The following is a 13009-nucleotide window of genomic DNA, read 5'->3' on the forward strand; positions in this document are numbered from 1 at the left end:
TGACAGACCTGCATAAATGAGAGGTCTTTATATCCGGACTCCATAAGCACTGACAGAATTACTTGCTACTTGTGAACATGGGGCTACCACTTACCAAATATTGAATGTCACGAACTGAATTTGCCAGTTCAGGATCTACAAAAATTTGTTACAGTCAAATGTGATAATACACGGGAAAGTGCTCAGAGAATGGTAGATTTAGCAAGAAGCAGTTGTTCTTGGACGAAGAATCAGAGTGACACAGCAGGCTTAAGGAATTTATAATCTGCCTAACAAAAAAATCAAGCAGAGAAAGAAAAGGCTTATTTGAGGGGAATTGGGTTGAAATTTTTCAATTAAGGAAACTATAAAATAGAAGTGCTTATTTCATAGGCAGCTGTTTATAGATCCTACAATAGAGAGTTAAAAATAGTGTGTCCAGTCTCCTGTCTTCAGAAATGGGAAGCATTCACGAAGGTATAGGAATCAGATGCCCTGGGTTTGAGTCTTTTTTTTTTTTAAGATTTATTTATTTATTTGAAAGTCAGAGTTACACAGAGAGAGAAAGAAAGGCAGAGAGAGAGAGAGAGAGGTCTTCCATCCGTTGGGTCATGTCCCAAATGGCTGCAACAGCCAGAGCTGTGCTGATCTAAAGCCAGGAGCCAGGATCTTCTTCCAGGTTTCCCATGTGGGTGCAAGGGCCCAAGGACTTGGGCCATTTTGTACTGCTTTCCCAGGCCATAGCAGAGAGCAGCATGGGAAGTGGAGCAGCCAGGACTTGAACTTGTGCCCATATGGGATGCTGGCACTGCAGATGTTGGCTTTACCTGCTACACCACAGCACCAGTCCTGTGGGTTTGAGTCTTGATTCCATTCTTGTCTAGCTATGAAACCTGAGGCAAATCATTTATCCCATTTATGTATTAAAGAAGGAAAATCTAAAACATTTAAAAATGTATATTGCTCTTATATATAATTCTGGGAGGATTACATAGGATAATATATGGAAAACACTTTGAAAAATTCCTAGTCAATAAACATTAGCTATTCTTACCTACATGTTGCAAACAAAGTATCTGAATTTCATACCATTTAAGGGATTCATTCAAAGTAGCATAGTTAATATATTGTGAACCAAGATATAGAATCTGAAATTTCTGGCTTCTGAATCATTATGGATAGCTCTAAGCATTTAAAAAAGATTAGTGCAGTTAAGGGAGAACATTTGACCTAGCAGTAAAGATGTCTGCATGTTATATCAAAGTGTCTGTGTTCAACTCCTAGTTCTTACTCCTGACTCTAGCTTCCAGCAAAGGTGAACCCTGAGAGTCAGTATTTATCACTCAGATGTTGGGTTCCTGCCACCTACATGAGAGATTTGGATTTAGTTCTTGGCTCCCAGCTTTGTCCCTACCCAGTCCTGGTGGTCGCAACTATCTGGGGGAATGAAACAGCAGGTGGGAGTTCCCTCTCTCTGTATCTTTCTCTGTGAGTCTCTCGGCCTTTCAAATAAATAAATACATATTTGAAAAAATTATGCTACTAGGGGCCAGAACTGTAGTGTAGTAGGTTAAGCCTCCACCTGTGGTAACCAATATGGGTGACAGTTCAATTCCCAGCTGCTCCTCTCCTGATTCAGCTTTGTGTTAATGGCCTAGGAAGGCAGTGGAAGATGGCCCAAGTGATTGGGACCTTGCACCCATGTGGGAGACCTGGAAAAAGCTTGCAGCTCTTGGCTTCAGGTTGACCCAACTCTGGCCATTGCAGTCATTTGGGGAGTAAACCAGTGTATGAAAGATCTCTCTCTCTGTCTCTCCCTTTCTGTCTGTAACTCTGCCTCTCAAATAAATAAATCTTTAAAAAACATGCTGCTAAACATATTAAATATCTAAAATAGACATAGACTACATAGGAATGTATTACAGACACACATAAAAATACTGAAAGAACACATGCCAAAGTGCAAACAGGGTGTGTATGATAGAGCAAATTCCAGAATATGAATGAGTTTGGTTTCCTTGTGCTTACTGTGTTTTCCTTTAGCATTTTATTTTTATTTTTTTATTTTTTATTTTTATTTTTTGACAGGCAGAGTGGACAGTGAGAGAGAGAAAGGTCTTCCTTTGCTGTTGGTTCACCCTCCAATGGCTGCTGCAGCCGGCGCGCTGCGGCCGGTGCACCGCGCTGATCCTATGGCAGGAGCCAGGTACTTATCCTGGTCTCCCATGGGGTGCCAGGCCCAAGCACTTGGGTCATCCTCCACTGCACTCCCTGGCCACAGCAGAGAGCTGGCCTGGAAGAGGGGCAACCGGGACAGAATCCGGCGCCCCGACCGGGACTAGAACCCGGTGTGCGGGCGCCACAAGGTGGAGGATTAGCCTAGTGAGCCACTGCGCCGGCTCCTTTAGCATTTAAAGTATGACGTTTATAATGAGAGAGAAAATGTTATTAAAAAGACAAAATAACAACATTAATAACAGGAATCAATGCTCTACAGCTCCTGAATGTGTGATTATGTAAAATTCTCATCTTTTGTACACTGGTTTGCATCTTCCAGGCACTTCTAATTTAGACTCTTGCAGAGCCTCTATAGAGCACTATAAATCTCTAGTCCCCTACATTACTACACACTAATTCTTTATTTAGGTGTCATTTTCCTCACATATCTATATGCGATTTCTAACCTGGGTATCTTTTATGGTGATAAATCAAAACTATTTGGTGAGTAATTTACCCATCACTATGCTGACTTCAAAAATGGTATTCCGGGCCGGTGCTGCGGCTCAATAGGCTAATCCTCCACCTTGCGGCGCTGGCACACCGGGTTCTGGTCCCGGTTGGGGCACCGGTCCTGTCCCGGTTGCCCCTCTTCCAGGCCAGCTCTCTGTTGTGGCCAGGGAGTGCAGTGGAGGATGGCCCAAGTGCTTGGGCCCTGCACCCCATGGGAGACCAGGAGGAAGCGCCTGGCTCCTGCCTTTGGATCAGCGCGGTGCGCCGGCCACAGCACACCGGCTGCGGCGGCCATTGGAGGGTGAACCAACGGCAAAGGAAGACCTTTCTCTCTGTCTCTCTCTCACTGTCCACTCTGCCTGTCAAAAAAGAAAAAGAAAAAAAAATGGTATTCTGAAGTACCACCCCAATTGCATAATTAGTAAGATGATTTACACCTTTTTGTATTCAATTTCTAACCAATACTTCCTATATTTCTAATTGTTTTCCATGTTACAAAAAATAATTTTAAAAACTGCATTTGACACTACTATTTCCTACCAAGGTAATATTCTATCTCAAGAAGATTTTAATAATCATCCTCTGAAAAACATCCCAAGGAAATTGGACCACACTATCCTTAGGGTAATTTTATATTGCTAATGTTTCTCACAGATATTTTCATTACTTATTAAAATAGTTTATAATCTAAGTTTCAAGGCCTCTATCACAAAGGTTTGAGCCCTTATGTAATTGACAGTTAAAAAGGCAATGAGAAGCTTGTGAAGTATTGGACATCCCCTCAGTTCTGCCATGCACAACAAACCTGCCAGCTGCTGGAGGCTTCAGTGAATTCTTTGGGCCTGACTTTGATTTTTGTAGAGGCTAAAGTTGCCTGGTGTTTTTACCAACAGACTCTAGATACATGTTATCTGCAACATGCTTAAAAAATGGGTATGAGTGATCTTCAAAGATTTCATAGAAAATGTATATTACAGAAAAATAATACACAGGTTTCACAACTTTTTTGCAGTTAAATAACCTTTTAATTCTGTTTTCCATAAACTTTCTGAAGTACTCTTGTCTATGGAAATTTTTAACATGATCAGATCAAGAGTGAGAATTAGTGGTATTGAACAATGCATCTCAAAGAGAAAGTAGCAATGAGTGATTCTATAAACGGGGTGCTGAGGCACAGTGCTCTGACTGCTGCAGTATCATCATTCTGAACTGTAGACACCGTTTGGGGCAGGTAGATGGGCAGATGCCTGAGTGGATCCCTATCTTCCACATTCTCCTTTCATTTGATTGTATATTCCCCAAGATACCCAGCAGACAAATGTGAAAGCAAGTGAAATTCGTACATAAGCCATCGCGGTTTTTAACTTTGGGAAAATAGGTAGTTGTCCTGGGTCTCAGTTATTTTAAAAAATGGTAATACTAAAAAGGGTAAAAACAACAAGTAACATTTATTGAGGATTTACCCTGTCCAGGAACTGTTCTAAATACTGGGCACATACAATTTCCTTTTATAAAGCACTTTCCTCACACACTTTGTTGTGGAATGAAGAATTATTGCCCAAGCAAAATTCTTAGCACAGGGCCTTCCCATTAATGTTAAATGCTCAAAAAATTAGATATTTTAATGTTACTGTAACTAACAGCAATAACAATAAATAATTCATGCTCCAACTAAAACTCTAAGAGATTCTTAGATGAAGTCCCAAGGTTTGTTACATCTCAGAATTGCCCGCAACCTAGCTCAGAGCCTGGTACAGATTGAGTGGTTAACAGATATTTATAAAAATAGCTAATATCCTAAATTGTGTGGTTGTATTTTTAAGTAGATTTTGCTCAGGGAAGAGAATATGTCAGTTTTTTCCCCCTTGGATTCTCTGAATATTTCATGGTCTAATATGGAACCACAATTTTAAAAGGTATTTTGTCACTATGTGAGTACTAAAGTCTAATGAGAATAATGAGCAAGTGGGGAAGAAAGATCTGAGTGGGGCTGGCTTCTCACCATCAGAAGGTTTAGAAAAGGTTTGTGATGCTGGCCTTCGGGCTGGTGGTACAGGACTGCTTCTTTCCCTACCTGGAAATTCCCATTTGCCCTCCGGGGCCATTTACATAAGATTCTGTGGGATTGCTGGCCACACATCTGGGCTTGAATGGAGTGATTCAGTGCCAGATAATTTTGTTCTGGTTTTGTAGGAATTGTAGAATGTTAGCACTGGAAAGAACCTCATGCATAATCTATTTAAGTGTTTCCAAATTTGTAGCAGATGTGTCACCACTCCCTTTTCTACGCCCATGGAAGACATCTCTAATTGGGGACAGCACTCTTTATTTCTTTGCCTTATGACTCCTTCTTAACATAATACCATGGGCAACCATTGGCTGTTGATTGAAATTAGCATGCATGAGGAAAGCAGTTTTCTATGACTGCCACACATCTCATATCCCCCCATGACAGTTTGGAAAGTCAAGGAGATTACAGCTGATATGTCTACAGATCAGCCCTGAGCACTGTGAAGTGAGTGTCATGGGCTGCAGCATTAACCTACAAACATCTAAGTACCAAACATCCACTCTTTTACATCTGCCATCATTTTTTCTCTCATTTTTCATAGAATAAAGAAAGAAACCCTTTTAAATGATCAGTGGCCTTATTTCCACAAACAAGTCCAGAAAGCAGCTACAAGTAAGCCTTTGAGTGCTGAAATGAAATTATAAATGATGATGTTTCAGTATTGTTCCTTCCTCTGTTCTTTTGTTTTAATTTTAAGAGGTAAGTTAGTTAACCAAAGGTTTAGGCTTCAGGCTATTCTCTCTCGTCCTTAAATGTCTAGAAAGAGCAGTGTGGAGAAGTCCTGTACTTAGATCTATGAGTACTGAGGCTGTGACAGCTCGCTGAGGATCAGTCACTCATCCTTTCTGGGTCTTGGTTTCCCCTACTGTGATAGGAGAGTAACAGATAATTCATAGGAACAGAACATTGGTTTCTCCACGTATGAGAGAGAATAGAGTATTCTGAAGAATAAAGTAAGATTAATATTTACTTATTTGTGTGTATGTACATATATGCATATATGTGCCTGCACATGTATGTGTGAAAGATGCACATTTAAGTTGAGGGTGATGATTGATTGTCCAGTGGAAGATATGAAACAAAGTAAATTTTCAACTTTTAAAGCTGGTAATTAAATAGCATTGACTTAGCTTCAGAATTATGAAGCACTACTGCTGTTACTAACCCAGAAAATGATTCTCCCCGTATGCTAAGAGCACATTCACGAACGTCTCCTGTTGAAGCTGTCAGGAACACTGGGAACTTGGGAGAAAACTAAAGATTTTTAGCAGACTCACAGAGATTCAAAAGTTTTACATAGATTAGGTTATTTTTGGGCGGTCAGGGGATCCAAGGGAAGAATTGCTAAAAATTTTTGTCCCTCTGCCTTCTTTGCTGGGCAGTCTAAATAAACTGGCTTAAATCCCACCCTTTCTCCATTGGCATTGCACCCCTTTTGAAATATAGATGTGAATTAGAAAATAAGCCAGTATTATATGAAAACATATTTATTGGCTGAATAATAAAGCTCAGCTAACGGGTCATTAGAGTTGGAATCGCACCCCCCCCCCCCAAGTACAAGTTTCCATAAGCAAACAGAAGCAAATCTCTCCCAATGACAATGAATACATTGGTAACCTTTTCATAGGCATTTAGGGGGTGTATTCAAGCAATCTCTCTACTTTTTTGTAATTGACTGTAGAACTGATGACAAAGCAAAGACATATGATGAGAGACATAGTGAATCAGCATATGCATGTGACTGTGCAGCCATTACAAAGCTTAGACTTCTGAAATGTGGCTGCTTTAACTGACGTACACCCATAGAGACACTTTGGAAATCTCCCTGCAAAGCATGCTTTGCCTATAATTTCTCGCCAATATTTACAAAAAAAAAAAAAAAAAAACAAAACTCAAAACAACTTGCAGACCTTGGTTAATAAATAAAAGAGAAAAGAATTAAGTGACTCCCATGGGCTGGCAGGCAAGCAGAGCAGCACTTTGGACATTTGCGAAACACACAACTCTGACAGCTTTGAGACCCAAGAGAGAGAATGTTAAAGGCAGAAAGGAGCTCTGTACTATGCTCTTTGGGTATTTAGCAGAAACTCCAGGTCAGGGAAGTTTAATCTGTCCCTCCTGCATAAACTGTGTCCTTTTGATGTGGCTGTGTCAGCTCTCTCTGCAGCACTCCACTAGGAAAGGCAGGAGTTCATTTATTGCTTTAAGTTTTCTTTCCAGGTGATAAATCCATAACAATAACATAAATAATGTATGCAAAACCAAAAAACAAAACTATACTCAATTCTCAACTCTCTCTTTTAAAAGATGACCTCAGATTCATTTTCAAAGTGCAAATATGTATATAAAAAATAATAGGCCTAAGGGAAATGTGAGCCCCCTCTTCTCTCTGCCCCCTCCCCCTCCATAGCAGGGCGGCTCCAATTCCCTCGCCCAGGGCCCAGGCATTTGCACCCTTCCACCTATACTTTCAGATAATCGTTTTTCAGCCGACCTAGCCGGGTCCCGTGGCTCCTGATGGTCAGGGCCAGCAGCTCGTATTTGTCCCTGAGCCCCACTGAGATGTCCAGCGTTTCCTTTAGCAGGGATCTGGTGTGGACCAGCATCCCCAGGAAGTCCTCGTTGAGCCTGCTCTCCTGCCGGCTATCCTGTTCCTGGCCCTGCTTGAACTTGCTTTCCAGTTCCGTGAGGGACTTGTCGGAGTTGGAGTAGGCATCCCCGATCTGGTGGGATTCCCGCCGAAGATACTTCCCGTAGCTCTCTTCCCCGTCCAGGTCGTAGGAGATGCTCTTGCTGATGCCCTCCAGGACGCGCCCAGCGTCCTCCACCTGGCGGCCCAGCACGGTGAACTCCTCCCGAAGGGTGAGGCTCAGCAAGCTGCTGGCCTGGCTCCCCTCCCCCTGGGAGCAGCGCCGGTGGTCACTCACCCTGAAGAGCAGCTGGCACTTCTCGGGGTCGTCGTTTTCCTCGTAGTCCCCGTCGGGCACGAAGTAGTGGTGCAGCGTCCCATTGGACATCTCCGGGTACAGAGGGCCGTCAAAGTAGCCCTGACACAGGTGGTAGAGGAAACCCATCCAGAGGAACTTCAGGAACACCATTCTGGGTACTCAGGAGGACCAGAGACCCCAGGAAAAGTCTTTCTGCCAGGCACAAGGAAGGGGGTCCCCCTTGGGAGTCAGTGCCTCGCTGAGACGGCGTCCGCTTCAGTCCCAGCCGCTTTGCTGCACGCTGGCCCCTGCTCCCCAGCAGGCTTCATGTGGCTGCGCAAACCCGCGCCGGGGTAGCGCTGCCAGCAACAGCGCAGGACGCACCTCGCTCTGCGCCCGCCGCCGGTGGCTGCAGCTCTCCGGCTCTTTGCCGCGGGATCACAGCGCGCAGAGGAAAGCCCTGCCGCAGGCTCCGGCAAGAGGCTGGCGCCCTTGCCCCACTCTCGGAGCTCCCCCTTGTTCCTGGGAGATGGAGCGCGTAGCTGGAGAGAAAGGCTCGTGCCCTCCTATACTATTTCAGTTCCTGGATTGGGTGGGAATACAGAGCTTTTCCTTTGGCTAAAGATACCCGGAGGATCTCTCTCTGCTCTCAAATTACAGCGGATTTCGTCACTTGGAAGCCAGGGAACACGTTTGGAAAGAAACCTCTCGCCAGGTCTCTCTATTATTAAAGCTACAGGGTCACTTTTTAAAGTGGAGACCCTCCAAATATAACTAAGATTGAAGGAGAAAATGGAAGAAGGAAAAATGGAATTTCTAAAATCAAAAGCTCGGTTTTCTATTAACGTAGTGAGGGGAAGGGTATTTTCCTGAGAAATGCTGTTCTGTAGATTTAAATAAATATCAGTTTGGATTTGTTGGGTCTGTCCATTTTTATCTTTAGAGAAGTTTGTGGCTTTTAGGGCAAATGTGAATAGTCAGAAATGGCAATTTTTTTTAATTTGTTAATGAAATTTTAAAGATATGTTGGAAACAATATGAATCTAGAAAATCAATACATAATTGCTTGTGTGCCTAAGACCAAAAAACAGAAAATGGGATTTTGCCAATTTATAAGCACAAGAACAAGTGACATGTTTAATGTTGTAAAAAGCTGTCATGTTAATGTTGTCATGTTAATGTTGTAAAAAGCTAAGCTTATGCACTGGATCTTTAACCTAACACTTTTACAGCCAGCTATTGCCTTTGAGATACTTCAAACGCTTCTGAGGAGAGTAGGACTGATACTGCTATTCCCATTCCAGAGGGAGAAAGAGGTCAGACTCATCGTTACATTCATACAGTTCAATTGCAATTAAACCAAAACTTTAAAGTCGCAGAGTCTTTTAATCTGGAAAGTAAACATTTTTCCACCAAGCCATTTTAGTTTCTGATTTATGAATTGATTGGTCAGTGGCCATTCTATGTGTCATTCATTTGTTCAATGATTTTGTGTGTGTGTGTGGTTTTGTTTTTGTGTTTGTTTGTTTTTAGCATTTCCTATGAGCCAGCATCTATTTTAGGTATTGGGGAAATAGCAATGTACAAAAATAGAGACATGTCCTTGTCCTTCTGGATCTTATATTCTGAGAAATGGAGAAATAATTAAATTAAGATGCATAAATATAATATTTGTTGGGCAGCGATAGGAGTGTGGAGGAAAGAAAACAGGGAAGAGTTGGGCAAAAAGGAGGCAGCACTCCTATATCTGTGATTGTTTTCTCTTTCTGCCTTGAAATGCAACTGAAATCCTCATGTGGATTTGCCAATGCTCCACACCTGTCTCCCTCCTCATGTCATAGGGCCTGGTTTCATGCACAGCCACAATGCCACATAGGTCAGGGACTTTCACACTCATTGTCATCAGTTTCACTGACAAAACCAATCAGATTTCTGGAAGATCATGAAAAGTCCAGTGGATATTTTGTTGATGTTGTATCTCATACATAGATTTTTTTGACACATTAATTACACATTTTAGTTTTTATCCAGATATTTGGCATCATTAAAACATAGACAAAGATGTTTTCTTAGTGTTTATGCCAGCTAGAAAACCAAGAGTGATTTTCACTCTATCCTAGAAGAAAACTACAACCTCCTTTGGTTGAATGACTGGACTACTGGATTCAGAGCCACATTGCTTCATTTCTTTTTGTCTGGGATAGTCACAGATGACAACAGATGTACTCAAATGGACCATTTGGCTGAAGAAGAGAAGAGGAATTTATTTACTCTGATTCACTCCACTTCTTGCACAATTGCTCCCTGATTTGCTAACCAATTAAATTAAGTAAAACTATGTTGAACACTTTCTTCTTGAAGGGTGCAGTGTTAAATTTGCTATGGACACAAAGATGTACAATTTTCAGCCTACAAAGAACTTGGTTTCTTGTTTGAGAGTCAAGGATATAGATACATAAGGTAATAATAAGAAGCTCTAAGAGTGTATATTTTCTTATTACCTTATCTAAAGATAACAAACTCTTGGGGTGGGCTTTGTGACATAGCAGGTTAAGCCACCACTTGGGATGCCTGCATCCCATACAAGAATGGCTAGGATTAAGTCTGCTTCTATTTCTTATCCAGCTTCCTACTAATACACACAGTGGGAGTCAGCAGGTGATGGGCTGATGGCCCAACTACTTGGGTCCCTGTAGTCCATATTAGACTATGGATTCCTGGATCCTGGTTTCAGTCTGGTTTAGCCCTGGCTACTGTGGGAAACTGTGGACTGAACCAGCAGATAGAAATCCCTGTCTATCTCTGTTTCTTTGCCTTTCAAATAAAATTAAAGTTAATAAAAATTTAAAAGCACAATAAAAGTAAAAGGAAACATCACAAGATATATCAGAAAGGAATCATTTTTGCTCAAATAACTGAAAGCCCACTTCAGTCTGACTAAAGGCAAGGGGGCGTTTACTTACTCAAAGAAAGTCTGAGATTAATATTGCAGAAGAGGGCTGGTCCATAACTTAGTTTTTCTCTTACAATTTCTTGGTTCTACTTTCCCAGCTTATATTCATTCTTGGGCAGTGACTTTAATTTGTGGTCCAAGATGATTACCAGTGTCTCCTGGAGCTAAATGCTTCCTTGTTCATGTCTAGCAGGAATGACAGGTTGGATTTCTTGGTAATTCAAATTCAGGTCCCTTAAATGAGGCCCAGTGCCTACAATTAGGCCTGATTTGGATCATGAATCTATCCTCAAACCAGGCTTCCTATAATAAGAAGTTTGGGGTAAGCTACTTGACTTAAGACACACAGTAAGAGCCCAATTCTGCAGCTGAAGGCAAGGTCCCATGCTAACTACAAGGCTGGATAATTTAGGGCCCTGGTTAGGAAGAAAACAGAATTAGAGTAGACTTTGTGGGAGTAACTGAATACCACTCCTACCCCTGCATTTGTCTTCATTATAACCACATTTGGAAGACACCACTACCTTTTTGTAATAGTATGCTGGTGTTTAACAGCTGGACTAATGGGGGGTAAAGCCCTCATTTGTAGAATTTGCTGATCTCCATTGTATGAATACTCTCACCAAGTCCAACACCACTAGATACCAAGTTGAGAAAACCTGTACAGTAGTCCACCATTCTGCAGTCTTCCCATCATACAGATCCATTGGATGCAAATAATCCCAAAAGAAAATAGTAAAAGTCTAGTAAAATAATATGGAAAAGTGGTTTTTATATATACCTCCTTTATTTTAATATCAAAAGAAGAGAAAAGGAATTAATCATTATTAATGGTATGCTTAACAACTGACTTGCAAAATTCCCAAAAAAGTAGCAATCAGTTCTCATGAACCAATGCAAGCTGGCTCCAGCACAACATGGCCTTTTGATTAAACACTTCATTTTGTTTGCTTTCCAAAAGCTTTTATTAGTAGGTACTTCGTATGAGTCCAATTCCACTCTGAGTTGGTCTGCCAGGGCCAGTGGTAGGGAGGCCCTCTAGGAGTTGGCCTAGAATAAGTGGAGGCAGGGGAAATGTCCAAATATAGATCTTCCAGACAGAGGACTTAGAAGAGTAAAATCCAAAGCATTATTGCTGGTACAGGTGACAGTTGGATCTAGGGCTGAAAACTGGAGACAAAATGAAAATTCAGGAACCAAGTACATTTAAGATCAAAGGACAATGTCAGCTATACCAACTAAACTCATATAAGGAAGTAGATGAGCAGTGTTGGCCAATTCCAGTTGCTTATATGTGTATAACCTCTTCCTCATAGTGCCTACAAGATTGACTATCTTAAGACTTGTTTATACTTTATTACAGCGTCTCTTATTCTTTTGTACCAATTATCACTTTAGAGATGGAAGCAGGAATTTAGGTGGACACAGCAAGCCTAAAGATGTAGGTTATAGAGGTTTAAGCTATGTGGTTTTCTTTTATCGAAGGTTTTTGTGATGCTCTGACTTTTTCTGATTGGCTAATAGTAGAAATTTTATGTATGAAGTATTAGGAAGGCTTGGAAGAGTTTGGGAGCTGTCACACAGCATAGAAACCCCAAAGGGACCCTGGAAAGTGGAAACCCTTACTCCCAACTTCCTCACAAACTTCCAGACTGAGTCCTTGAACATATCAAATAATCAAAAGTAACAAAGACAGTTAACCTGGGCCAGAGTAGAAGTTTTGAGCAGGAAATAAGAGGAAAAGAAGAAAAGGGGGCTGAGAAGAGGGCACAGTATTTATTATTTTTAACATTTAAAAAATCAACTAAAAAACTCTGTTCCTTTTCATGCTATTTGTTGAACTCTTCACTTGCTATAGAGTTAATCTTATGTGTATAAAGTTATTTTAAAATCGGTCTTAGAAAAAAATAAGAATTGGATTAGGAGAGGGAGGAGGAAGAAGAGTGGGAATGCAGGTGGGAGGGTAGATGGGGTGGGAAGAATCAAAATTTTCCTAAAGTTGTATTTATGACATGCATGAAGTTTGTACACCTTAAATAAAATATTTCTGGGAAAAATCAACTAAGAAGTAATTAGAGGCATGTACTGAGCAGATATTGTTTCTGGAAGATAGTAATGAAGAGAAATGAACAAAAAAAGAGAAGTAGAGAAAGAAAGAAGGTATGAAGGAATGAAGGGAGAAAAGAGAGCAGAAAAGGGATGGAGTGAACTAACATTAGAGTTTATTTATTCATACATTTGAGAAAACTGTGAGGTAGAGCACAGAGAGCCAGAGAGAGTCCCCATCTAACTCATTCCTCGGGTGTCTAATAAGGCCAGGACTGAGCCTGGGCATAAAAAAAGAACTGG

At 41.3% G+C, this 13009-nt stretch overlaps 1 protein-coding gene across 1 annotated transcript; it reads right to left on the reverse strand.

The window, feature by feature from the left end:
• Positions 1 to 6251: 6251 nt before the first annotated feature.
• FIBIN (fin bud initiation factor homolog) lies at positions 6252 to 9114 on the reverse strand. Its single transcript, XM_002709021.6, has one exon. The coding sequence runs from the start codon at positions 7876 to 7878 to the stop codon at positions 7243 to 7245; it is 636 nt and encodes a 211-aa protein (XP_002709067.2). The 5' UTR covers positions 7879 to 9114; the 3' UTR covers positions 6252 to 7242.
• Between the last annotated feature and the right edge of the window lie 3895 nt (positions 9115 to 13009).

This window comes from Oryctolagus cuniculus, chromosome 1 (assembly GCF_051225735.1).
Source record: "Oryctolagus cuniculus isolate XC-2025 breed Fujian yellow rabbit chromosome 1, ASM5122573v1, whole genome shotgun sequence".
NCBI lineage: Eukaryota > Metazoa > Chordata > Mammalia > Lagomorpha > Leporidae > Oryctolagus > Oryctolagus cuniculus.

Bases quoted from the DNA above. Each gene is read 5' to 3' on its own strand.
- FIBIN (XM_002709021.6), bottom strand. From the start codon at position 7,878: ATGGTGTTCCTGAAGTTCCTCTGGATGGGTTTCCTCTACCACCTGTGT.